Source organism: Gallus gallus, chromosome 5 (assembly GCF_016699485.2).
Source record: "Gallus gallus isolate bGalGal1 chromosome 5, bGalGal1.mat.broiler.GRCg7b, whole genome shotgun sequence".
Lineage (NCBI taxonomy): Eukaryota > Metazoa > Chordata > Aves > Galliformes > Phasianidae > Gallus > Gallus gallus.
Genome location: NC_052536.1, coordinates 12,095,880 through 12,121,859, shown reverse-complemented (window position 1 = coordinate 12,121,859; position 25,980 = coordinate 12,095,880). Strand labels below are relative to the sequence as shown.

Sequence of the window (25,980 nt, the reverse complement as noted above, 5' to 3'; positions counted from 1 at the left end):
GGGAGCCGCCGGGGGCTCGGCCGTGCCGCCGCCCCCCCGCCCCATCCCGCCGCGCCCGATTCTCCCCCCTTGCCGCTGTCACCCGGCCCCGCCGTTCGCGGGTGTCGCTCGTCCCCCGCCGTGGGCTCGGCGGTCCCGCCGCTCCGCTCCCAGGTCGGCGCCGCCGCGCTGCGGGGGAGGGGCCTCCCCTCGGCATCGGCCCGCGGCGGGAGGGGGCGCCGCGCGTCAGCGTCACGTGGCCGGGCCAGGCGGGCGCGGGTGACGCAGCTTCCTGCCGCGCGCCCGGCGTGACGCAGCGGGCGGCGGCCCCGAGCCGATCGCCCCGCCCCCTCCGCGGGTCACGTGCCGCGGGGCGGTGGCTGCTGGCGTGCGGCGGCGCGTGGGGTGCGGGTGGGGGAGCGTGGCGCAGTAGGGGTCCGTAACCCTGCGCGCTATGGCCTCCGTGCCGGCCGTACCTGCGGCCGTGCCGGACTCCTATAGCCACGTGCTGGCGGAGCTGGAGTGCTTAGACCCGCTGCTGTCCGCGCTGCGGCTGGACTCCGCTCGGCTGAAGGTGTGTGATGGGCGGTTTGCATTTAGTTTTAATTAATTCTCACAGTTTCCTTACGTGGGTTGTTATTTTAATTAAGCTCTAAGCGTTGTCTCTCGGTGTGTGCGTGCTCCCTTGTATGGGTGCTGCAGGAGATGAGGAAGTGAAGGCAGAACGCTGCTCCGTGCGTGTGTTCTGTCATGTCCTTGTAGGGCAAAAAAACCATGTCTTTTGCTGTTCGATTCAGTCTCTAAGAACACCATTTTAGTTCCCTGTTGGCTGTGCTGACAGCGTTCTGTGAGCAGCCTGCAAAGTTGGCAAGCGATGGACTCTTTAAAAATAGAACTATCATAGAAACAAAAGGCGCCGCTTTTAGCTCTTGCTCAGGTTCTGCATTGTGGGCTCTTCTCTTGCAGTGCACGTGCATCACCGTGTCAAGGAGGTGGCTGGCTCTGGGCACCTCAGGAGGAGGGCTGAACCTTATCCAGAAGGATGGTTGGAAGCAGAGGCTCTTCCTTACTCATAAGGTATGGGGATAATGTCCTGCACAAGATCATCCGGGGGAAACAGGCCTGGGGGCGGTGTTCTTTCAGCTTGTTGAGCTGTCTAAATGAGGTGAGGTTTCATACTGCTGCATTGTGAAAAAGGCTGTGGTGCTGAGGTATCCGCACAGCGTGCCGTGTAATGGTTTGCTTGGGGTTTGAAAGAGGTGGTTTGAGAAGGGCAGATCAGGTCTCTTTCCAGTTAACAGCAGCCTCAAAGCTACCCGAATATATAAGAGTCAGAGAGAAACCCTTCAGTATGATGCCAGAGCAGCTGACACATAGATAACATTGATGTCTGTGTACCAAAGTGTGAACTCATGGGTAAGCAAAGGAAAAGCAAGCCAGCATGCTTTTTTTTTTCTGAAAGAAGTCATGAAAGGGGATTGCTGTTTCTACATCTGGATACTGTTTTCTGGGAGCTACTGTTGCTCCCTCTGTAATGTGGATGCAGCCATCTTTTAAGATGATGAACATCTTGCTTAATTCTGGCAAAGCAGTGCCTGGAGGTACAAAGATGGGGGACTGCTTTCTAAGTTTCCACGTTGGAGGATGATGTGTGGTTGCTTCTCTTGATCCACTCACGCTGTCGGCTGCCTTTCTGGAGAAAGCTCAGTGTGTGCAGATAAAAGCCTAACAAACAAAAGCACCTGCACTGCACCAGGCTAGTAGCAGCTGTTGGCTTTAATCTGTGTTCTTTCATAGAGATAGAAGTTGTGGCCTGGTGGAGGTAGTACAAGAACATCTCTTGTTTGCACTCACTGTTGTATTTGCTTTCAGGAGGGTGCCATTTCCCGAGTTGCATGTTGTTTACACGATGAAGACTACGTTGCTGTTGCCACCAGGTGAGCAATATACTTACAAACCTGAGTGCTGGCTCAGTGTTGTGAAGTAACTTCTAAATTTCAGATGGATGTCTATTGAGAACTTGAGGGGAGAGGGGGCAAGGTAGGGAATTAACTCGTAGATGCCTCAACAGAATAAATCTCTAGAATAATAATTTTAGGGAGAAGTTGTATTTCTGTAACAGAATACCTATTTGAGAGCTAATACGTGTGAAGTTATGGTGATAAATGTTCTTCTGAGACCATTCAGCATTGGAAGAAAGATCTTCATTGACTTATCACAGTGAAATTTGTAGCTGATACCATTTACATTGTTTAAAATGTGAATGCACGTTTTTCCTCAAGCTTAGCATTCCTGTTGGCAATACCAGTCAGTGTAAGAGTAACAACCAAAGCTGCTGCTGTTGAGTGGCACAAGGAAGGACATTTCACTTCTTGAGAGCACGCAGCCTCTAACGCAGCCAGCTCTGAGGGGGACTTCTTGTGTAGGTTTTCCATTTATTTGGTATAAGTCATTTTTATCTCTGATAAAACGCTGAATGCCTCTACAAGATTTATTCTCAACTTGTGTTTCCTTTTGAATTTTGCAGCCAGGGTCTTGTGGTGGTGTGGGAGCTGAATCAGGAACGTCGCGGGAAGCCAGAACGGATTTATGTTTCCTCTGAACATAAGGGCAGAAAAGTTACAGCTCTGTGTTGGGATACAGCCGCCCTCCGTGTTTTCGTAGGAGATCATGTGGGGAAAGTATCAGCCATCAAAATTAACACATCCAAACAAGGGAAGGTAAAATATCACTTACTCACTTACTTTGTTTGAGATTGAGAGGTTCCTGAGGAGGTGGGTGAGTTTCTTTGTTTAAGTGATATAGAATGGAGGAAGACTTGTAGTAGCTTTGTCAGCTGGGATGAAAAACAGTCTCTTAAGATAACAGTAGAAGTGATGACTTGTAAACTTGTTACCCTCGCTTTAGCCAAGTTAGTAACTCAACAAAAAATGATTTTGAATCTAGAGCATTAAAAAAACTGTGTGATTTAGCAATGCAAAGAAACAGTGGGTTCCAACAGGCTTTGTGTGAAGAGGTTCTGACCTAAGTTTGTGCAGACTTCAGAGATTTGGGCAAATCCAGTCTGTCTTAAATGTGTTTGCTATGATCAAGGGAGAGCGCGGCCTTATAGAATTCCTTTCAGGTAGGATAGAGCAATCTATGGTTGTGCCTGTTAAGACTGCTGAGTCTCAAGTGTAATGCAGTTTGTTCAGAACAAGAAATCAATTCATTCCAAACAAAGATGACAGCATGCAGCTGTCAGGTATGGAGACAGTCCACTAGAAAATGGGAGAGCAATTCCCAGTAGTTTCTTCTGAACGAGAAGACTGTCTACGACTTTGTTCCGCCACCCATGCAAACTGGGAGACTTGTATAACATAGAGCATCTGGGTAGTTTGGTGCAGGGGAGTTTAAACAAAGAAAAGTGTGGTTGATATAAACCACCACAATCTGATGGAAGTTTTATTTTTTTGCATTCACTAATCCCTCAGATGTCTCTTTAAGGCTGTTAGCTGAAAGTACCCATGGGCAGAACTGAGACAATTGACATGTGCAGAAAGCTTACAGGGGAATAAAGAACCCTCTTAGTGTTACAAAAGCCATGCTCTTTCTATAAAGAAATATCAGGATGCAATGGGATACGTTGATCTTTTTTTCTTAAGGCTTCGGTAATGGTCTTGGGAAGAGGATAATTTGAACATAGATATCTCTGAGCAATAGAGCCTTATTCTTTAAAGGGAGAGAAGAGAGGAACTGTACTGACTGACTTTGTCTTGTGCTTTCTATTCATAATATAGATGAGCCTTTTCTGAATTTTGCAATATTAACTTAAAATAGTCTTTACACTAAACTGATGCTCAATTCATTGGGTTTTTTCCTTTTTTTTTAATCATAGGCTGCTGCTACTTTTGTGATGTTTCCTGTTCAGATTATAACCACTGTAGATTCTCGGGTTGTTCAGCTGGATTATTTGGATGGAAGACTGCTCATATCTTCACTTACACGCACTTATTTATGCGATACTGAGAGGCAAGTTGTGTTTTCTTTGTGAAATATTGAAATCTCCAGAGTCACACAGAATTGCTATGGTTGGGAGAAGCTTCTGGAGATGATTTGCTTTCACTTCTCTGCTTAAAGCACAGTTTAGTAGGACAGATTGCATGAGACTCTGTCTCGTGAGGTTTAGAACATCTTCAGGAGTGGAGGCTCCACAAGTTTTCAGGGCAGACTTTGCTCGTGGTGCACCATGCTAACAACATCGGAGCTTTTTCTCATGTTGAAATGTATATATTTCAGTCTGTGCCTGTTTCCTCTTGTCCTCTTGTTGTGTGGTGTTTGGGCACCACTGAGAACAGCCTGGCTCTGCTTGCTGTACTGCTGTACCCCCCCCCCCCCACTTTGGGTACATATAGACATGCATAAGATCAGATAAGATGTGCATGCCTCCAACAGCTTTCCTGTTCCAGGCTGAGCAGGCCCAGCTTTCCACCTCTTCTCATGTGGTGGGTGCTGTAATCTCATCATCGTTTTTGTAGCCCTTCACTGGACTTGCTCCAGTATGTCTGTGGCTCTCCTGTACTGAGGAGCCCAGAACTGACCCTAGCACCCCAGGTATGTGTGAGCAGTGCTGAGCATTGCTGGCTCATGCTCAGCTTGTCCACCATGACCACACATCCTTCCCTACAAAGCTGCTCTGCAGCCAGCTGGTGCTATTTATCTAGCCCGTGCTTCTTTGGCTTCTCTATGAAGATGTTGTGGGAATCCGTGTCAGAAGCCTTCCCGAGGTCAAGATGCACACCTACTTTCCCCTGATGTAACAAGGCAGTCGTTCCTTTGCAAAAGGCTGTTGGCATGATTTCCCTTTCATAAGTCTGTGCTTATGATCTGTAATCTCCTTCTTATCTTTCCCTTGCCTGGAAATGATTTCTGGGATCATTTGCAACATCGCCTTCCCAGGGATCTAGCTGAGGTTGTCTGGCCAGTTTCACTGATCCTCCCTCTTGCCTTTCTCAGAGCTACATTTGCTTTCTGCCATTAACAGGAACCTCCTGTGGTTGCTATGACTAAATTCAAATGGATTGACCACAGAAGTTGTCTTCAGCATTTGCAGAAGAGGAAGAGGCTCATGATCTGAGCACTTATTATAAATTAATAAGTATTTCTGCACCTGGGCTTTTATAAACTTTATGCAGACTTCAGTGTGTTCATTGCAGAATTAAAACAAACAAACAACAACAAAAACCAGAACAATTCAGTAATTAAATTTCCACTCTCTTATTTTTCAAAAATTAAGATAAGATTAATGAGCGCCTTTATTAATGTAGCCTTAACAAATGCATTTTCTCCAAAAGAGAGAAGTTTTGGAAAATTGGTAACAAAGAGAGGGATGGAGAATTTGGAGCGTGTTTCTTCCCTGCTGGAAAAAACAGTGGGAATCAGCAGCCATTGATATACTGTGCCCGGCCTGGCTCGAGGATGTGGGAGGTGAACTTTGATGGGGAAGTGCAGAGCACGCATCAGTTCAAGCAGCTGCTCTCATCTCCGCCTCTCCCTGTCGTTACTCTCAGGTAATGTGTGTGTGTTGTTGGCCATAAAGCAACTTGGGGTTTCTGGGCTCCCTGAGAACTCCCAGTGCATTCAAATGTTAATCCTAGCTGCCATATTACTATGTTCTTCTCTAATAATGGAAGTTGATTACTCAATGAAAATTTCCAAAGCCTTGGTTCTGTAGGTATCTGTGTAACTGCGACAGTTTAAACCAGCTTTGGGTTTAAAGAGCTGAGGATATTAGAGTATGAATGTGATGCTGTTGTAGTTAGGCCTTGTAACAGACAATAACTTTTCTTTATAGGACAGATCCTCATTATGCTAGTTCCATCTGCTCTGCGCAATCTTTATCTTTCCCCAAGCTACTATACTTGACGTGAGTATTTTTCAGCACAGTTTCCTGTTGATAAAGTAGTTTACTATCACAGTTAACTTTTGCCTGGGTAACATCTGCTTTGCTTGCAGTGAGCATTATGTGTTGACCTGGACAGAAAGAGGCATTTATATCTTTATTCCCCAAAGCGTTCAAGTCTTGCTGTGGAGTGAAGTAAAAGGTAAACTTTAAGAATCGTAGTTCTGTGATATTATCTCTTACATTTGTCAATTCTGAAGTCCTTGTCTAACACAGAACCTTTTCGAACTCTCTTTCTGCAGCTGGATTGCAGAATGCTTATTAGAAAACTCATTTTCTTGTCATCTGTCAGCTATTTCCTTGAATAGTAACCTTCTCCTTACCCCTTCCAGCCAACCCTTCCCTCCATACTTAGGAGGACCAAAACTTGGTGTAAGCATACCTTACAGTACAGTAATTAAATGCTACAAGGTAATAGCCACAACTGCAGTAGTTTTTTCCTCATTTCTGTTTATTCTTAGGCCTCCTGTGGAGGAGGATAATCTGCAGAAAGGTCAAGGTGTTCCTTCTCCTAGCAAATGTTCTCCTAGCAAAAGTTTTGGTATTTGTGCTTTATAGCTGTTTGTAGTGCTCTTTAGTGTTAGTTCCTCACACCACTTGTGCTGCAGTGTATTAGACTGTTGCATGTAGTCAGGTGGGAAATAGGTTTTCATCTTCCTTCAAGAATAAAAGGGGATCCTGGCTGATGGTTTCAGACTCTTAGACGCTTTTGTGCATCTGGTTCTGCAGATATTCAGGACATAGCAGTTCACAAGAATGAGTTGTTCTGTCTGCATACAAATGGCAAAGTTGCACGCTTTTCCCTTCTGCTGGTGGACCGTTGCATAGAGCGCCTGATGAGAAGAGGGTTCTGGACTCTTGCTGCTAGGGTCTGTTGTCTCTTCCAAAATTCAGTCATTTCCTGCAGGGTGAGTAAATACCTCTTTGTTAAGTATGCAGTGTAACTTCACTCTGTTTCCTGTCCCTCTCTTCTGTTACGTTCTGAAGTTCATATTTTTGGAGTCTTTAACAAGTCTGCTGGATGTTATACTTGCAGTATGAAAATGAGCCTGTGTATATAGTGCCTTTCTGGTGTTTTTTTTTTTTTAAAGTAGACATTAGAAATAATAATGCTTCTGCTTTACTGTGTATTTTCAGGCAAGAAAAAATTTGCCCCTAGAAAAGTTGGAGCATCTGAAGTCTCAGCTGGATGCCTCAGCCCAGCAGGATCTCATCTCACACCTGGAAGAACTCATCTTAAAGTTGGAACCTCTAGACTCTGCGTGCAGCAGTAGGAGGAGCAGCATTTCATCTCATGTAAGTGCATTGGTAGTGCTCAAAATGTTACCCAGAAGCTTTATCTTCATGGCTTACAGCCATCTCGTTGCTCACTTTGAAGATGAGGCTTTCAGTTTTACCACATCTACTTTACGTGATAATGCTACTTTATAAACTTAATTGGCATAGCGAGGTATGGAATACTACTCGCCTTCTTTAAGTTCTTGTATTCCTACCTTCTTTCCATATTATTTTATGACTAGTGGCTGAGATGTGAGCAAAGACTGATACAAAGAAGGCTTTCTTTACAGCTGAGTTTTGTATCTTACAGTGTTTCAGTGAAGGTCATCTCAATTGTAACTGCAGTTTCCTGTGGTGAGAGTAGTATATGTGGATATTGAGAACTATCCTAGCTCTGTTTAAAAAAATTGTCTGACTCCATGAAGCTGAAGCAGAAAGGTCCACAGAGAAATATGCTTGTTTTTTTTTTTTAACATTGTCTTATACATTTAGCTGCTTGGTATTGACTTGGTTTCCCAGGAGCTTTTCAAGAAAGGGGGTGCATTCCATAATTAAAACAACATGAGTTGTATTAATGAGTGTTCTTAGGCACTTGGAGTGTTTAAGAAGTCAACTTAAAAAGCAGTAATGTAAAGGGTAAACAGGTTGTTTTTGTGGGCTTTTTTTTCCTCCATTAGCAAATGAGAAAGTGAAATTACATAGACTGGATGCAAGCCAAAAGGTGTATGTATGTCCTGGAAGCAGGCAGTGTTGGAGGCTCTGTAGCTGTGCTACCTGGGCATGGTTAAATAGTGAAAAGAATATGGACTCTTGTGTATGTGACACACAAGCCAAGGTGGTTTTGTCTCATAGTCTCATCCTAAATATGCTAGTTGTTCTACAGCCTACTTTCCTAAGAGCAATTGCAATATTTACATCTTTATAAAGTCTCTGGACTTGCATACTTGGCAGTGTGTGTTTACTTATCCATTCTGGATATGTCAGAAATATGACATTGCATATGGCTTTCCCAGATAGTGAATTATGAAGCGCTGCAAGGTTCTTTATGTGAGGATGCCTTTTTCAACTTGTTGCAGGATGTTTAACAAGGAAGTGCAACTCAAAAAATGTCCAACTCTTCTCATGTCTGACAGGAAAGCTTCAGTGTGTTGGACTCCGGCATATACCGTGTTATTAGCCGAAGGGGCAGTCAGTCAGATGATGATTCGTGTTCCCTCCACAGTCAAACGTTCTCAGAAGATGAGAGGCTTAAAGAATTTCATGCACACCAGGAGGATGAACAGGTGGAACTCGGTAATGTTTTTTAACACAGATATGTTCTTCAGACGCAGTACTTACGTATTCTACAGGAATGTGATTGTTTTGCTCTATGCTTTTATTTCCCACTATCAAGTCATTCATTAATCTTCTGATTTGATGAGTGGGAACACTCATCCCTCCTTTCAGTCAAACTCTTTCTTGAAACATTGGAGTGTTGGTTACACAGAATGGAAAACTTTAAAAGCAAACAAAAGAGAGAAGGAAAACAGAAGGCACAGAGAGCATTTCTCAGGCTAGCGTTTCACACCATTTTTTTTCCACCTCTTTGTGCAGTATAGCACAAATGTTAAGATTATCGTGGCTGGCTATGAAGGTGTTAATTGAGCTTCAGATGAGATTTGTTTGCTGTCCCTAGCTTTCCAGTAATTTCAGCTCCAGGAAATAATTTGTTAATCTTGTCTCTGGGTTTTTCTTTGGCATTAGCTGTAGGCTTAGGAGAGGAATGTTCTTAGCTTTCTTACAGGATTTCATTTGTAAAGGGGATTGCCTGTTAGATATCTGTATGTTATTATGGGAACGATATAACTGTTAATGACAAACATTTAGACTACTCAAGGAGCTTGTTTTCATTTCTTACCGAATATCTGTCACTGGATGAAAGGTTGAGTGAGACAATGTATGTTCTCTTCTCTGGTTGAGATTGGGAGGGGACAAAGGAACCTGGAATGATGATCAGGGTAGGGTAGAGAGGCATGGCAGTAAAAAGTCTGCCCTCAGCTGTTACAGAGTTGTTCAAGGAGGAAGACAATTTGGGTGCTTTGTTGGGGGAAAAACCATGGTGAGTGTGGAGAGAATAGGAATTTTTACATCTGTTTGTCAGTAATGTTTTCCTACTGATTGGATTACGTGATGCTTGCAGCCTTTGGGTTTACGTTGGCCTTCTTTTATCTTCATCGCCATGAAAATAAGTGAGAAAATATGCAGGAAGCCTATAATTTCTAATATTAAAACTCTAAAATGAAGAGTTGTAGTTTTTGAACATCAAGAGTTAAAATTGTTCTGTCTGTTCAACACGTGATAGCAAATTTACTGATTAATTCAGGGTAGAAAGGTTCTAGATGCTTTTTGAAGTGTATGTCCCTCATATGGTATTTAAGAGAAGAGGACTTAATGAATAACTCCATTTTCTTGCTGAACTGATGCTGGTTTCCCTGGTCACATTTACGTAAGATATCATAAGCTTTTAGATTATTGATTTCCGTGATGAACAAAGTGGCCTTTTAGGCTCAGTCAGTTATGATCTTTAGGCAGTATCCAGAGAGGTGGTGAGTTCTGAGAGCATTTCTGTAACAGTATAGTTGTTTCTTCTCAACAGTGCAGGTAGTTCTGGCTGTTGCAAAAGTGTTCTTGTTTTCTCAATTTTAATCACTCAAACGTGCAGCTTGTTTGTAACAGGAAATGACTAATCACGTTGTGGATACTAATAGGTGTATGAGAGTGAAGGGGAAATAGTCAGTGGTTCTGTATTTCCTGTGATTCTTATCAAAAGTCTTTAGTTATGTTTTGAAATCCCTTCAAATAGAAGAGCGATTTATACCATAGCCGTGGTTCATGGTGTTTATGTCCATATGTTATTTAGCTTTTAGGAAATAGGACAATGTGAATTGGTACATATCACAATTTTCCTTAACTCCTTAAATAACTAGTGGTGCGTTAAATCAAGCTTTTTGTCCTCTAAATGAGCTGTAAGTCTATTTTTTGAAGATAGCTCTCAGGCAGTTGTGACCATCCCTTGCCTCGCTGTAGAGCCAGAAGACCATTACCAAAGCACACCTGCAAGGTTCAAAGTCAGTAATAAAACATTTGTTGAGACCATGTAGCATTTTTGTCTCCTTGGAATCATCAACGTGAAACACTAAAAAGTATGGAAGTATCTTCTGTAGGTTATCTAGTAAGGAAATAGAGACTTGCGTTTGTTTCACTGTTTCATTTTTTTCCAGGCCACCGCTTCATGTTTCTTTGTTTCAATTCCATTTGTTAGACAGCGCATCTCATGCATCTGTGACGATTGAGGCTGACCGGAGTGAAACATTTCTCCCATTCAGTATTCCTTTATCATTTCGTTCCCCATCTCCTCTCGTCTCTCTCCAAGCTGTCAAAGAAAGGTAAAACCTGCAGGTCGTTCACTCATCCATTACATCTTTCCCTTTTCTGTCCTCTGAATCTGTAGCATTGTCTGCTGTAGTTCCATATTCTGTTCTGTAAAAATATAGTGTCTGACGTGGAACGCTTGAGATGCAGTGCAGTTTGCTAAGCTAATTAATTGGTGTCAAGAGGAAGCTTTAATTTGAAGAACTGCTGTAAACTTCAGTGGAGCTGAGATTTTGACCTTTAGGTTTTTAAATATCTAAGAATGTTTAATATTGTCCCATAAACTGTGCTTGTGGTTTGCGCTTGAAACAAAGGTACTAAATGCTGCTTTGAAATGGAGCTTTTCTGGTACTTGGATTTCTGAAGAATCAGAGAAGGCTTCCTCTAGGCTGCTGTGGGCAGAAGTTAAAATATGTGATTGCAAGAACACACCTGCAAAGTACGCTGTGTAGTGTGCCATCTTCCTCCTGCCACATAGGCACCTTCCAGTAAATCTAGCTAATTTCCCAAGTGTTTGTGGAATAGTGGTAGCTTATACTGTGTCTGTTCTGTGTAGAAATCAAATTGCTTTTAAAACTCATTGTAACACAGAATGCAGGTGGTGTTAAATACATAACTTAAATAATTATTATCAAATTTGTGCGTTTCTCGCTCAAAATGTTTCTAGCCCATAATGATGGGCTGAGAAATTGCAGACCTGTCCCTTGATTACAAGGTACATGAATTATATTCTGCAGGAAAAGACTGTAGCTGATATCAGTAGTAAGATCTCAGAATAACTTCCAGATGTACATACACTCTTAAGAGTTTAAGTACAAGCAATTACTGATAATATTTAGAACTGGATTTTCAAGGACCAGCTGTATTCTATTCATGATTTCAGCACTATCATATTTGAGTTTCCCTGTAATTCTTCACATACATTTAAAGTCCAGTCTTTTGTTTGAAGCCTTTCTCTCTCCTGCAGGAACATCTAACTTTTGCTGTTCCTTGATATAATATAAGATGCCACATTCTTTGGTGAGCAAGTAAAAGGGTTGGCTTGGTTTTATTTTGTTTGTTTGTTTTTAATGTCCTAAGCTGGTCAGAAGGCAAAAGGCTGACTTCTCTTTCCAGCTCTTGGTGACAGGGTTTTCTTTGTGGCAGTGGTAGAAATAATCAGATTTCTGTATTCTTGTTGAGGTTTCTCTTAGCATGTCTGAATGGATAGGAGCTGATGGCGTGAAAAGGGTATTTTTAATGAGCTTTATAATCTGAAGAATTAACTTTGAGTGCTGTAAAACCATTTCTCACCACCAGAGGACCGTAATCTCCTCATGATGACTTATCAGCCCTACAGTGAAATGTAGCCAATCTGCGTCTGTGGGTATACAAATGCATGTCAAAATCTAAGTGCAAGATGTTAGTGTGTGGCTCTGTTCTTCAAACAGCAAACCCCCCTGAGTCTTAAATATGGAATTACAAATGAAGTGCAAATTCTGAGGAGTTTTTCAGTGATTTTTTTTTTTTGACCCTTTTCTCCAGAATTCTTCAGGCTATAACGATTTCTGAAATGATGGTTTGGCTAGAAAGAAATTGTTTGATTCTTTCAGGTGTGAACTTTCAGTTTCAAATGTTTGAACTTCTGACTTCTAGTGTTTCCAGCTTTGTACGCAAAACTACTGAGAAGATCGGCACACTTCATGTGAGTCCTGATAGTAGAGGGAAACCAGAGGCAAAGGATGACGAGCAGCAGCAGGAGGCATCTGTTAATCTGGTAGCATCTCCACAGGAAGAGAGGGAGTAAGTGCAAAATCTCATTTTCTTAGCAATTGCATTTGCTGGATGTTCTGAGCATAGCAAATCTAAAGAAAGCCTACCTTTTGAGCAGAGCGGTGGAGCTTGCTATGCTTCCAGCTGCTGTCATTATTCCAGTGGGTTCCACTGATTCTCCCTGACTCCTCACCTTGAAGCTGGTTCAGTCAGTGAATGAGTCTGGATGTTGGACTGTGCAGTCCACAGAGCTGTGATTGCTGATGAGCAAGAATGCAGTGTATTCAGCAACTCTTAGGTAGTGGATCTGTGATGCCCATCATAGGTATGGATGTGCGTCCAGCAGTTTATATCCTCTCTTTCCTGAGCAGAAAGTAAATGCTTTCTTGTCCCTCAGAACTTCTTTTTTAATTGTAGCTATAAAACATCTACCTTATTTAATGCTTGTCCAATTAGTACATGGCTAAATTGTTTCATATTCAAGTGATTTGCTAATTTATGCAAACTTTCCTATGGTGACACAATTATATTTTTATTTAGCATCGTCAGAAATCAACCATAGTTAGAGCAGAAGTTATGATAAAGGCTACAGAAGTGTTATTAATGGCAGTTCTTGATGTCCAATGTGTTGATAATTCCTATTGAGCTTCTTTAGAAATAAATGTATTATTTTTTAATAATGGGATTAATGTCATCTCTTGACAAATCTGAGGAAAATCCTCACGTTAATTATATATACTTCATTTAAGACTTACATTAATGTGTTTTTCTAGATCAGAATTGCAGAACCACCAGCTTCCAGAGGAGGATCATCTAAGAGATCTTAAGGCTGCAACAGCAAAAGCTGTGTAAGTTAAGAAAAATGTCATGTCCAGATACATCGGGTTTTAGTAGAAAAATGACTTTTTAGTTATGTATGAAAGAGTAATGTTGTAAATGTCTTCTAATGTTACCTATAGGGCTTTTATTTTAGCTAATGATTTGCTACCTCTATTTAAAACCAAGCAGAATGCTATAAGCTTGCTTAGGACAAAAGGATAATACTGAAGTAACTATCCTAACTACAAGCAAACCAAAAATAAAAATGATAAAAAGCATAGGAAAAAAAAATGAAGGGGGAAAAAAAAAAACCACCACCAAAACCCCATACCTAAGAAACAAAAATCAATTCCAAAAGAAAGCTTGAGGAAATAGTAATGATATACTAACATCAAACGTACATGCCATGATTAGCCTAAATTCTATCTGATTCAATTGGAACCACAAGAACAGCGACTGACTATAAGTCAAGTTTTGGAGTATACTTAAGAATTACACAAAACACATAATATTTCACGTGTGACCTCTTACAGCTGTCAAGCAACTTAGCAGCTTTCTCTTCTACAGAGGCAAACTGCAGGATCCCCTGGTTTTGTTAGAGCCACAGTGTATGAAAAGAGTTTTACAGGAGTGGCTTGTCTTTCTGGAAGCAAAATTCGGCAACAAAGAGCATTCTGCTTCCTCTGTTGAGAAGAGCAAGACTATATGTGCTGAAGAACAGAGGGAAGTCCTGGAGGAAAGCCTGCAAGGAAGACTGAATGGTGGAGACCTAGTAGGCAAAGAACCAGATTGCGTGGAGGAAGACTGCACTGAAAACAAAGATGAAACATGTGAAAGCCAAACCATACATGAAAATAGTACTGATTTGAAGGGACTTTTGGATGGCTGCTTTCAAGTGTCTCCTCCATGTGACCTAGAACCAGATGTGCACAAAGATCTGGTTGAGTTGACAACGCTGTGTTTTGAACTGCGTGTATTTTCCTGTGGAAATGGTGCTGCAGAGGAAAGCTCTGACCAAAGTCTGCCCCCAGCAGCTTCGTGGACCTTTGCTTGTAGATTTATACAAAACTACTTCTTTCTTCTGGATTTAAAGAGACTAAAGCAGTGTATTATAACCATGTATTCAAGCAGCCCTAACGTATGGGAAACATACATTACAGGATTGAAAGGTAACTAATGAAGATTTTATTACTAGTAAACTCAGAGCAGGATTTTGTCTGGGAGGAAAAAGGGGGGAAGAAGCTCAAAGATGTCCGCAAATTTTTCTTCTGTGGATACAGTGTGATATGGGGGAGGGGAAGGTTGATTGGTGGATGGAAGTTTTTGTTCTGTTTTGGGATTGTTTGTGTGTTTTTCCCTGGAAGTCTAAAAAGTTGGCTCCTAGGAGAGGCTGTTCCTGCCTTCTCTTTGCAATTCCAGAGGAACTGCTTTTGAGCCTTTAATTTAGATGGAGTGTGTTGGTTAAACACTCTTATAATTACAGAACAGCTCTATTTAAAGCCAAGTATATGTTCTTCAATGAGCAGAATGTAATTGGAATCAAATGTAAATGGTAATAAGCAAAAGGTAGGAGATGAGGCGGCTTCGGTGTTTGCACTGGCAATTGAAGATTCAATTTGTAGAGTAATGTCATTAATGTGAAACAAAACTGAATGGTTCTATGCAAGTGAATGGCCTATGATCACCTCAAACTTCTTTTTTCTGCCAAAATTCTTTAGTCTCATTGAATTAACACTTACTGATTATGTAGGAAAACAGAACTATGCCTGTTCTCTGTATTCAGCTGCTGCTTTGTGTGTTTTCTTGTAAGAGTGAAGTAGTCTTAGCACTGATTGGGAACTAGCAGAGATTAGTCAAGGAACATAACCTTTGATGGTTAATATCTTCTTCTGGGCTTCTGGGAATTAGTTCAATTATTTGTATTTCTGTGAGAGCCTTAAAGATAAAAGTAATGGATACATTCCTGGTTTGTCCTCAGTGGGACTTGTGTCTGTGCACTAATACCTGCATTTCATCACAATCAGGATTTGTGTTGAGCTCTGCTTTCTGTGACATCAGTGACCAAACTAAAGCTTCTATTTGTTAATAGAAGCAAATTGTTGTCTACTGAAAACTGCAGATCTATGTTTTATTCAGCAGCGGTGCATATATACGTGTGTGTGCGTGTGTGTGTGCTGCTGTTCTGTGAAAGCGGTGATAGCTTTTGTCCCTACACTTAACAATGGCCATGTGTGTGTTAAGGCAAAAGACATTGCCTATAATACGTGCACTAATTTATTTCAGAGCTAACGTGTCACAGTCCAGTGACTTTCGCAATGGAAAATGAAGATATGTTGAAAATACTGAAACAGTTGCATGACTTGGGGCCTTGGGATGATAGCCCTCTGTTGCTGGTACATGCTCAAAGGTTTGTAGCTAAGTCTTCCTTTCCCTCATCCTCCGTGCAGTTAACTGAGAGCTTTTCACTTTACATTTTGTAGAGCATTCTGGGAATCTTTTTATGACGATCACCTTTCAGTGCTATCTTTGAATTTGAAAGATAACTTTGCAAATCGATAATGCTGCTGTTTGGCATTGATAATTGTTTGTTTGTTTTCTCCCTATCTGTAGACTTTATGAAAAATTTGGGGAAACAGCTCTTCGGCCCTTGGTCAAGTTCTACCCTTCTATTGTGCCCTCTGATATCAAGCAGCTTTGCAGGAATAATCCGGCTCACTTTTTAGCATATTTAGATAGCCTTCTGAAGTCAGTGCCAGAGGATACAAGGTAAAGGGGATATGGAATCTATTTATCTGTATCTGTTGTCATATAGCAGTGGGGTTTTTTGTTTGTTTTCAACTACTTCCATATCTCTGGTGTTCTCAGTCATTAGATGCCTATTCATTCTGCCAGATTTAGTTGCTTTCTCAAACTGGGTTTTGTTAGCTAAGGTGCTAGTTGTGACAGAATTTTTATGAATAATGCTTTGAATAGAATGGTTTTGTTCCTGTGCCTGCAGTTCAGTCTACTGAGGCTAGACAGCATATAAAAAAGGGGGGAGGGAGAATGCAACCCGCACCCCATCAACTTGTTTTCCTGTGGTTCCCCTCAGTTCCTAGAAACAGAAAACATTCTAGATTTTTCCATATTTCGTTTTATATCGTGGTGGTCTTTTTGTCCACATGCAATTTTTTCATGTCTCTCTGTGGCCAGTATATTTAAAAATAGTATTTCTCCTATATGCTTTGTTTTCTAGGTCATCCCTCCTTAGATCTCTTCTGCAGCCAGAATCAGTACGACTGGATTGGTTATGCTTGGCGGTTTCTCATGATGCACCACAAAGAGCAAACACTGTAGATGCAGAAGGAAATCCCAGGTAAATTAGGATTTGCCCAAGGTCCTGAGTGCAGCAGAAAGCTGATCTCTGGGCTTTTGGCTTAAGTTCTATACAGCAGTTAGGATGTCAGTAAATCCTTGGGGGTTTTGCACACTGCGGAGTTGAGCAGAAGCAATGAAAGGGTTAAATAACTTTGTCCACGATGCTGTACAGAATGACTGCTCTTACTGAAACACAGTGAGACACTGTCTCATTTGCTTCCCTTCTCTCATGTGATACATCTGGTTTTCTCTATGAGAAAACACAAGTTTTGAAGAAAACCTTAATACATATTTTTTTGTCTTCTAGGCCACGGTCGCATTTGTTTACGTGGGGATACAGCCAGCTCATTCTGCTTCTGATTAAACTCCCGGCTGATTTTGTTACAAAAGAGAAGATGGCTGACGTTTGTAAATCACACGGGTGAGATGAGCACTTCATACTTGCACTCTGACCCTGAAAAGATACAAATGAAAACCACCTGTCTGCTCCTTCCACAAACACGTTTGATTGAAAAATGTTTCCTCTTTAGAGGATGAATTTTTAGAGGCCAATTTGATGTGCCAGGAACCCATTTTGGATAGGTGGTATTGCCTGTGTACACTGCAATGGGTAGTATTGCTTCTGGCATTCAGGAAATTCAGTTGCTTCCGTCTTGACTGATGTTATAAGTGAATGCTTTACTATTGTTGACTTCAGTTTAGACTGAATATTTGATTCCTGGAAATCTTTACTCTCCTATTTAAGATTTTGGCCTGGATATCTTTTTCTCTGCCTGGAGCTGGATAGAAGAATAGAAGCCTTTACTAATATTGCTCATTTGGATGATTTGAGCCTGTTGAATGAAGAAGCTGGTTAGTGAATCTTAAGCAATATGAATGTTTTTCTGCAATATTGCAACTGCCCTTAGTCTTTACTGATAATGTTTGTGACAGCTGTTTTTTTAACAAGTGTTTTGGATACAGTTCCCCCAGCTGAGTGTACTGCAGCATATTTGACAAACATAAATGGCTGTTACGCTATTAAAGATGGACAAAACAATTACTTGCTTTTTGACTCAAAAAAGCCTTAAATAGTGAAGCATTGCGAAACTTAGCATGTAATTCAGCACTGAATTTTTACACAGAGTCAGCCAAGGCAGTACCCTGCCTTGTACAGAAGTACAAAGTACTCTGCTGTACAGAATTTCTTTACTGATAATGCTGATTTTCTTACGTCTCCAAAGGGAAATCAGAATAGCTTATGTCCTTTTAAAGTACAGTCATGTTTAAAACAGTAGGCTTGTAACAAACCATGCTTTGCAAGGAAGGTAACAAACTTATTTTGCACCTAGGTTCGATTCCAGAGACCACAGAAGAATGGAAGTTTCTTCTGCATCTTGCACAAAATCATAGCAGTGCTTTCCACAGCGATGGCCCACAGAATGGGAATGCTGTCAGCAGCAGTGGTAGCCCTAGCTGGCCAAATTGCATCACTGTGGAAAATGTAGCTCTCCTATTAGCCAAGGCCATTGGCACAAATCGTGCCTTGCCTCTACTACAGGAGTGTGGCTTGAAGCTAGAATTGTCTGAAAGATTTACTGGTGTCTGCGAGATACTGAAAATTGCTGAGAAAAGGCAAAGGTAAGATGATGCATCAGTGGAAGATCTGTGTATGCACACCATTTATTTTCGATCTTTGTGCTTTAAACTTTGTAGTTAACAAAAAGATAAAAAAAACAAAAACCTTCACTCTTGAATTGAATTCTTGAATTTTAAACTCAGCTGAAAGTTTTTCTCTTAAGAACTGTGTGTTGGGCAATATAGGCACTTTAAAAGGGGGGAAAAAGAGGGAAAGTAAGAAGTCAGATATACGTGAGGAAGATTCTCTGAAGGAGATGTCTGTCTTGCTGAGCCCCACTGGTTGCCTTCAGAGAAGGCATGCGTGTTGCTGTCACCTCTGAAATGTAATTGCATTTCTGATAAACTTTGTTTTAAAAAGCAGAAGTGTTGTTCTTTCTGTTAGCTTTTTTTTTAATACTGTTTAACTTTTCCTTTGCTTTTATTGCAGAGCCCTGATTCAGTCCATGTTGGACAAGTGTGACCGATTCTTGTGGTCTCAGCAAGCATAGAGATGGCTGGGAAAGCTTTGGGAACTGTAATGATTGTATGTTGAAGTGCCTCTGAAACTCGCAGGCTTTTAATGAAGTGAGCTTCTCTCAAAAGATGTGATTGCATTTGAGCCAGTGTCCATATGGCAGGTATCTGCCTGGGAGCCATTCACAGTTCTTCCCTACTCCTTTGGAGATGAACTTTGCACTCTAGAACTTTAAAACAATCCAGTGTCCATCTCAAAATTGAGCTGGCATATTTCTGAGATGAAAATCTATTTTCTGAGTCTGCACAACTTAAGTGTTAAGAATATGAATCCCCAAAAATCAGGTTCTGATGTATAAAACTATTTTTTGGTGTTTGTTTGTAAACATGAGAAGCTATTCCTGAGGAACATCTGAGCATGTTATTTTTTATTCTCCTGTAAATTGTGTTGATATTTTTCAGAATGAATAATAATACTGATTAATGGCACTTAAATTAATTCACTGTTGAACTGTAAGATATTTCTAAATTGCCCATGACTGTTTGCAAAATATGACTGTAGGCTTCAGCTGGGCTATTTCAATAAACCTCAGGACAACAGTGTTCCCCAGTGCATTTTGACCTTTAGAAAGCAAGAAGACCTCACCTTATTTTAACCCTGGGGAAAAAAAAACAAACCCTGAACATTGAGAGTATAGTTCAATTGATGCCATCAAGCAGAAAGTCTTTTTGAATATCAGCTAGAATGTGAATATGAAGACTTATAAAATCACCTGGGTTTAATTTCACATTTACAGAACTATGGTTTGCATGAACGTGGTTTCTGCACTAAGTGCATGTTTGAACAGATTTTGGTGTAGGTCACTGATTTTGGCCCTTCTCTCTATCACATTCTCACCCTTTTAGCAGAAGGTTGCAGTCAGCAACTGTTTGCAAAGGTCAATTAAACAGTAAATTCATGCATTAGAACTAAGTTCTAATCCTTCAAAATCCATAATGTCAATAAATGATTTCAAAATATTTCTTTATGAAGATCTAAAAATAATCTGACGTGTATTTGCAGCACTTACACTGTTGGGAAATAATGCTTTTATTTTCATCAAGATAGGACTGTAGTAGTACAGCTTTCAGACTTTGGATGGGTACAATCTGACTTTTTCATCTCAATTGCAGGAAGGCCTATTGTGAGGAGTTTATTTCACTAGAGAAAATGAAGCTACAGATAGAGAATTAGTAGCAGGCTTTCATCTGGTAATAGTGTTGCTTGTGGAAAAGCCATTAAGTAAGTACTTCTAAAAAAGAAAAGTTTTCAGTTCTATGTTTTGATGTTAGAAACAGCCCAAATCCTTCTATCAGAAACACACCACACCCTCATGGTACACTATAGTAAGACTGTTGGAATAGAAGCCAGGCACTTGCAGTATAGGGAGGTTAAATAGGTAATATCTGTTCCTGTTCTCTTATCTGCCAAGTGAACGTGCTGCTACCTCAGTGGCTTAACTGTTTCTTGCAATGCATCATATCTTCAGCTGAGTGCTATTGCTGCCTTTAATAAGGAAGTTTGCTGAACTGATAAAAATGTAGCTGCCTTTTTTCTGGACTTAACTGTTTTGCTTTATTTGTTCAGTGTACATTGTGTACCTAACAATCTCTTTCTTGCTTCTGTGAGGTTTTTGTACACTTGAGTAACCACGGGTGAGGACTGGGATGCAGCTTTTTGTTCTTTTTTTACAATAAATCATAACTTTGCATTCAAAGTTTTTCATTTTTTTTTCTTAAACTTTGTGTTGGAGTAGTCATGCAGCTAACATAATGGGAAGCATTTGTTAAAATCTGGTGCCTGAAGTGCTGATGACTTCAATTAACTTGCCAACAAAGAGTAAGAGTTTATTCTTGAAGAAAAGTTAAGAATGAAGTGTGATGAGCATAAGCATGGAATAGTTTCATGTCTAGAATTCGGTTGTACGGCACAATGCCATCATCAGAAAGCTTCCTGAGGGATCCCACCTACCAACTCTCATCAGCCAGTCAAGCACACAGCACCCATGGTTTGAGCCTGCCTGCACTGAAGCAGATGCGCTGTGGTTCCTCTCTTGTTGTGCTGACTGTTGGTAGCAGCATCCCTGAAGAAGCAGAAATGAATAAAGGGGGCTTTGCGTAGAGCAACTTTGTAGCAGTCCTTAACCTGCTTCAAAACACAACTTCACTGTTAAAATTCATTTACCAGTAGGTTTTTGATGATTCTATTTAAGATAAGCATTTATATGTGCAGTCTGTATCTTACGAAACTAGGAAGATTGCAATCATTCTGCAAGCCTGACACCAATGTTAGCAAACATTGCACAGAGCAGCATTACAAGAGGAAAAGGAAAAAGAAAAAAAATAAAAAGGTGTATTTTTGTTTGGGTAAGTGAAGAGAAAGTCTTCTTACTTCCCAGAATATAGAAAAACAGTATTTACTGCTGGGTCTGGGCTGGGATTTTACCTTCCATTTTCCAGTCAAAAGCTTATTGACTTAGATTGCAAAATACCTCGATTGCAAAATTACTGCATTTACAGATATTTAAAATCAAAGGCCAGTTTCAGGGGTAGAAGTTCCAAATTGTGCTTTTATCTTAACTGTATCAGATCATCCAAAGTCAGAAGAGAGTCTTGGAGGGGCCCTTATTAGGTTAGATGTTCCTAGTATCCAGGCAGGAGCATTCCATCCTTCTTCACTCTCAGTGGCAGCTTGCTCACGTCTTTGTGTAAAGGTAGCAGTTCTTGGCTGCAGCTTTTGCTTCTATGGGCCAAGGGTGTGACTGGGAAAGCAGGCCCAGAGGAGTTGGGAAAGCAGTGCTTTCCAGGCAGAGTCAAGAATAAGCAATTCACGGTCCACGCCAGTGCCTGTCTTGTTGCAGTTATCCTCATGTTTGTGCTATTTGCAGAGAACAGTGGTTTGATGAGACTGTGAAATATCAGACCAGGTCTGAAAACCCAGAAACGCCTTCTGTGTTCCAGAAAGTTCCTTAAGTCAGTTCTATGGGCACCTTCCAGGTCCCTGGACACAATGACTTATGTTTTGCTGAGTTCAATCCAAGTTCAAAAGAATCCTCTTCCAGTTGTGACTTAATTTAAATTAAAACTGAAGAGGAGACAGGCTGGGCCACTTGCAGCCAGCAGAGAAGGAACTTGGGCTGATAGGTGCTGAAAGGGATTTAAATCATCCGTAGAATGTAAATGAATTGTAATAACACAACACTCCAGTCCCTACGGTAGCTAAGGTGTATGTTAAGTATGAGGTTCATGGATGGCACAGGCAAGATTTTGTCTGTCTCATGGCTTTTGCAAAGTTTTCCTTTCTGTCGCGTTGGGATATAGATTCTTCTCATCTTAAGTTGTTCTATTCAGAGGTTATCTGTCCTTCTGCTCCAGGCCTGTCTCTGGAAAGTGGCTCTTGCTCTCTTAAGTTTTTTGCTGGAGTCAGAGATGTCCAAAGGAAGAGAAGACAGTTGCTGGTATTTTATTAGCCCAGTTTGCTAATGCACTTCTTTTACCTCATGCCCCAGCACTTCAGCTCCAGCCACTTACTAAGCGACAGAATTGTGAATGGGACAACTACGCATACTTGTTCTGCACAGCATTTAAAGAAACTCTGTAGCTGTTAAACTGTGTATGAGACCGTGTAAAGGGAGGCATTCTGCATGCTCTGTCCAGAGCCTTCTGCAGAGGAATCATGTTGGTTGTTGAACAAGGCAAGCAGGCGCCAAGCACTCTTTGACCTGGTGCAAACGCAAGAGGAGGATATTGGGTACTGAAGCTGTGAGCCACACCAGCAGGGCTTGATTGTCAATATGCTGATCTTAAAATTTAACAGAGATTTGGCCATATGGATTTGAATTTCCCTTTTATTAAAACATTTGCTACTGCATTACTCTCCTTCCTTTAGCCCACTGGGACTCCACTGAACCACTGTGGAAGCAGAATGGCTTAATGCCCCTTAAGAGGAGTCTGTGGGAGCAAGCAAAGGAAGAATGAACCATTTAAGCCTTCCCGGTGGTGGCATGAGTGTGCACTGTCTTAAAGTGTTGCCAGTTAGGATATAGGTGTATGCAGTGGAGTTAAGTTCTGCCATCTTTGGGATCCATCTTGCTACCCCAACACCTAGCAGTTCCTGCAGCATTTCTGGTAGTGTAGATGACCGTTCCCTGTTGTGGTTTCATGCATTGGCTAGCTAAGGTCCATTGTGCTGCTCCCTTGTTCTGCATCCTCAGAAAGATGGAAGAAACTGTGAAAACAGCTCCTGGGTTGAGATAAGGATGGGGAGCTCACTCAGCAGCCACTGTCTCAGGGAAAACAGACTCAGTGTAAGGGAGACTAATCTAATTTATTGCCTACTGCTAGCAAACTAGAGCAATGAGAACTAAAAAACAAATGAAAATCACCTTTCCCCTTCTGACCCTCTCCTACCTCCTCCCCTCTCCTACCTCCTCCCTCTGAGCAGCACAGGGGAGCAGGGGCTGTGGACAACCCATAACACTTTGTTTCTGTTGCTCCTGCACAGTTGCACTCTGCCCCTGCTCCAGCTGGGGTCCCTCCCACAAGATGCCATCCTTCCCAAACTGATCCTGCATGGGCCTCCCACAGGCTGCAGCTCTTGAAGCACTGCTCCAAAATGGCTCAGTACCATGGGGCATGGCTCCCCCGAGGCAGCAGCTATCCCAGCCCTCCTGTCCCACCGTGGGCTCCTCTCCACGCACTGGTGCTCCTGCAGGGGCTCTCTATGGGCTGCAGGGGGACAGCCTGCTCCACTGCTGGCCTCTCCTGGGCTGCAGGGAACTTTTGATCTGTCCTGGAGCACCTTCTGCCCTCTTCCTGCCCCGACTTCGGTGGCTGCAGGGCTTCTTCTCTCACATTTCTCACTCTTCTCTCCCAGATGATGTGCAGCTTTTTTTCCCTCCCTTCAATCTGTTCTCCCAGAGGTGCACTCAGTGTCACTCATGGTTCAGCTTTGCCCAGCAGCAGGTTCCTTTTGGAGCAGCTGGAGCTGGCTCTGATCTGACACGGGGCAGCTGCTCACAGAAGCCATCACTACAGCCCTCTACTACCAAAACCTGGCCATAAAAACGCTTGTATGTTTGTGCAAAGGCGCAGACCCAATATTGTACCTCAAGATGAAGGCAGATGATCAGGCAGTTTCTCCTCTGAGCTCATTCTAGCACAAGAGCCAAAAAACTGAAGTCAACCACAACATCTCAAACACTTCAATCTTTGTGGAAGTTTCTCAATCTGCTTGCTATGGGGAGCAAATTTCCTGTGGAAAACAAAGCACTGTATACTTTACAAAAAATTGTGTAACAGGATTCATGAACTTTCAGCCAGGACAAGGGCAAGCTTATTGTAATTCTATGTTGAAAGTGGGGTGGTACTGGGAAATTCCCAGCCCTGGGTATCCTTTTCAATTTCCTCTTTTCTGGGGTTTAAATCGCTTATAAATACCCTCTCTGAAAGCTCATGAGATGGGCTTCACTTCCACCTGACCTCCAGGCTTTGCCTTTCTGCAGTGGTGAGTGATGCTCTGAATTTATGTGATGCATGCACTGTTTTTGTTATTTGGGAAGAGGACTGATGTTTTAGCATGTGGGACTTCTCTGTTCTCATGGAAGAAGCAGCAAAGAATGCTCAAATGCAAATTTCTCCTGTGTGTCTGCCTTTGTCGAGGAGTCTTATGCTGAGCTCTTGGGCAGGCCATAAGCTCTGGGGTGGCTGCATGAGTGTTCCTGCAGCTGCCTGGGCACAGCTGTGGGTGCAATGAATGCTAGGTCAGAAATCTCTAAGAGGTGCTCTACAACTGCTAATCTCTCTTATTTTCTTACAGCTCCGTGTCAGGCTTGGGCAGGGAACCATGAGGCTCTGTATCTGCTTCGTGTTGCTCTCCATTGTTCTGTATGCAAGTGCAGACAACCCATTCTCCAGCGGTATCAAGTTTGTCAGGGATGCAGCTGGAGGTAAGTTATTCCATCACCACTGGTCTTTCTCTCAGGACCCAATCCCTGAGCACGGGCCACATGCAGTCCTCCAGTCAAGGAGGTCCTGCGGCTCCACATTAGGGACCCTGTTGGTCTCTGCTGCTAGGAGAGGACCTCGATCAGCCTCCACAGGCCCTTTCAGCTGGCGACTCCCATTGAAAGGCCCATTTGGACAAGTGCCTCTGTGTTCCTTGGGTCTTGCCAAGCGCAGCACAAAGAATATGGCAGGCCTGGGCTCAAGCTTGGGGGCAACCCTGCGGCCAAACCAGGCACAGGGATTGCAGGATAGGCACGTGCTCATGGAGAGCTTTTTGTGGACAAACTGGTTGCACAAACCTTCTACTGCTAAAGTCTCAGAATGAAGCTGGTACCTTCTCTAGTGCACACTATGGGTCTAAAGTGTCACTGCCAGCTTGCTTTGAGACAACTCCTCCAGCCCTTGAGGCATCAGAGCCAAGCAAAGCCTCCATGGCTCCACGAAGTTCTCCTCAAGGAGCCCCTTTTCTTCCGCTTTGCTAACCTGCCCTACTTCAGTAGGGGTTGATAAGAGAGGTTTCTCCGTGGAGCCCTGGGGACACATGGGGAGCCCTGGGGACACATGAGGCTTTCTGGCCCAGTAGCAGCCATGGGCTTCTGTCTGAAATGGTGCTTGGCTGCTGCTGGAATGGGACATCAAAGTGAACGTCACCTGTCTGCTCTCTTCAGGCGCACGGGATATGTGGAGAGCATACCGGGACATGCGTGAGGCAAACTACATTGGTGCTGACAAGTATTTCCATGCTCGTGGCAATTACGATGCTGCTCGGAGAGGACCTGGAGGTGCTTGGGCAGCCAAAGTGATCAGGTAACGGCACGGCAGCCATCTTGTTAACACGGAGTTACTAGGGGCCCAGGTGTTCCAGTCGGGGTGAAATCCTTCTTGAGACGTACGAAGCTTTGGATCCAGGAGGGGAATGGAGGGGAGGGGAGGCAGCACTGCAGAAGCAATAGTGTTACGGGAGGGAGAGGGCCGGCACAGAGCAGGACCGCGGCTGGGAGCGGGGTGCCGGCGGGGTGCCGGCGGTTCAGGCGGCCTCTCCTTGCAGCGATGCCCGGGAGGGCTGGCAGAGCAGGGTGAGCGGCAGAGGCGCGGAGGACACCCGGCTCGACCAGGAGGCCAACGAGTGGGGCAGGAGAGGCGGCGATCCCAACCGCTTCAGGCCCGCAGGACTTCCTAACAAATACTGAAGTTGCCCCGTTCCCCTGTTACCCCCTACCTTGTGCAGCCCAATAAAGAAACTGCTGCGTTTCCAGGACTCGCTGGTATCTGCTCTATTTGTGTTGGAGCGCCTTCTGAGCTGCCGCTGGGCGGCCGGGGGGGTG

At 42.7% G+C, this 25,980-nt stretch overlaps 2 protein-coding genes and 1 long non-coding RNA gene across 6 annotated transcripts; 2 read left to right on the top strand and 1 right to left on the bottom strand.

The window, feature by feature from the left end:
* Positions 1 to 340: 340 nt before the first annotated feature.
* Positions 341 to 20,367, top strand: HPS5 (HPS5 biogenesis of lysosomal organelles complex 2 subunit 2). 4 transcript variants are annotated; one of them, XR_005860142.2, is made up of 23 exons: positions 341 to 553; positions 946 to 1,056; positions 1,852 to 1,916; positions 2,507 to 2,699; positions 3,857 to 3,990; positions 5,313 to 5,528; positions 5,813 to 5,884; positions 5,974 to 6,062; positions 6,650 to 6,828; positions 7,058 to 7,216; positions 8,332 to 8,491; positions 10,500 to 10,623; positions 12,245 to 12,391; positions 13,135 to 13,209; positions 13,748 to 14,349; positions 15,464 to 15,587; positions 15,791 to 15,946; positions 16,416 to 16,535; positions 16,845 to 16,958; positions 17,283 to 17,389; positions 17,869 to 18,157; positions 18,585 to 18,721; positions 19,784 to 20,367. XR_005860142.2 is itself a non-coding variant. In XM_421011.8 (22 exons), exons 1-22 carry the CDS (start codon positions 434 to 436, stop codon positions 18,643 to 18,645), a joined length of 3,417 nt encoding a protein of 1,138 aa, XP_421011.6. In that variant the 5' UTR covers positions 341 to 433; the 3' UTR covers positions 18,646 to 20,367. The 4 variants fall into 4 exon arrangements, 2 of the variants coding, with proteins under 2 accessions (XP_421011.6, XP_015142147.2); XR_005860141.2 differs by having other exon boundaries at positions 18,585 to 18,774; XM_421011.8 differs by having other exon boundaries at positions 18,585 to 20,367.
* A 445-nt stretch (positions 20,368 to 20,812) lies between these two features.
* Positions 20,813 to 25,960, bottom strand: LOC107053391. The gene is made up of 2 exons (XR_001466579.4): positions 23,758 to 25,960; positions 20,813 to 22,931 (listed from the first exon to the last, which is right to left on the bottom strand). It is a non-coding gene; the product is annotated as an uncharacterized LOC107053391 (long non-coding RNA).
* SAA (serum amyloid A) lies at positions 24,111 to 25,913 on the top strand. The gene is made up of 4 exons (NM_001379276.1): positions 24,111 to 24,155; positions 24,468 to 24,597; positions 25,324 to 25,462; positions 25,704 to 25,913. The coding sequence occupies exons 2-4, from the start codon at positions 24,495 to 24,497 to the stop codon at positions 25,843 to 25,845; spliced, it is 384 nt and encodes a 127-aa protein (NP_001366205.1). The 5' UTR covers positions 24,111 to 24,155; positions 24,468 to 24,494; the 3' UTR covers positions 25,846 to 25,913.
* Positions 25,961 to 25,980: the final 20 nt, after the last annotated feature.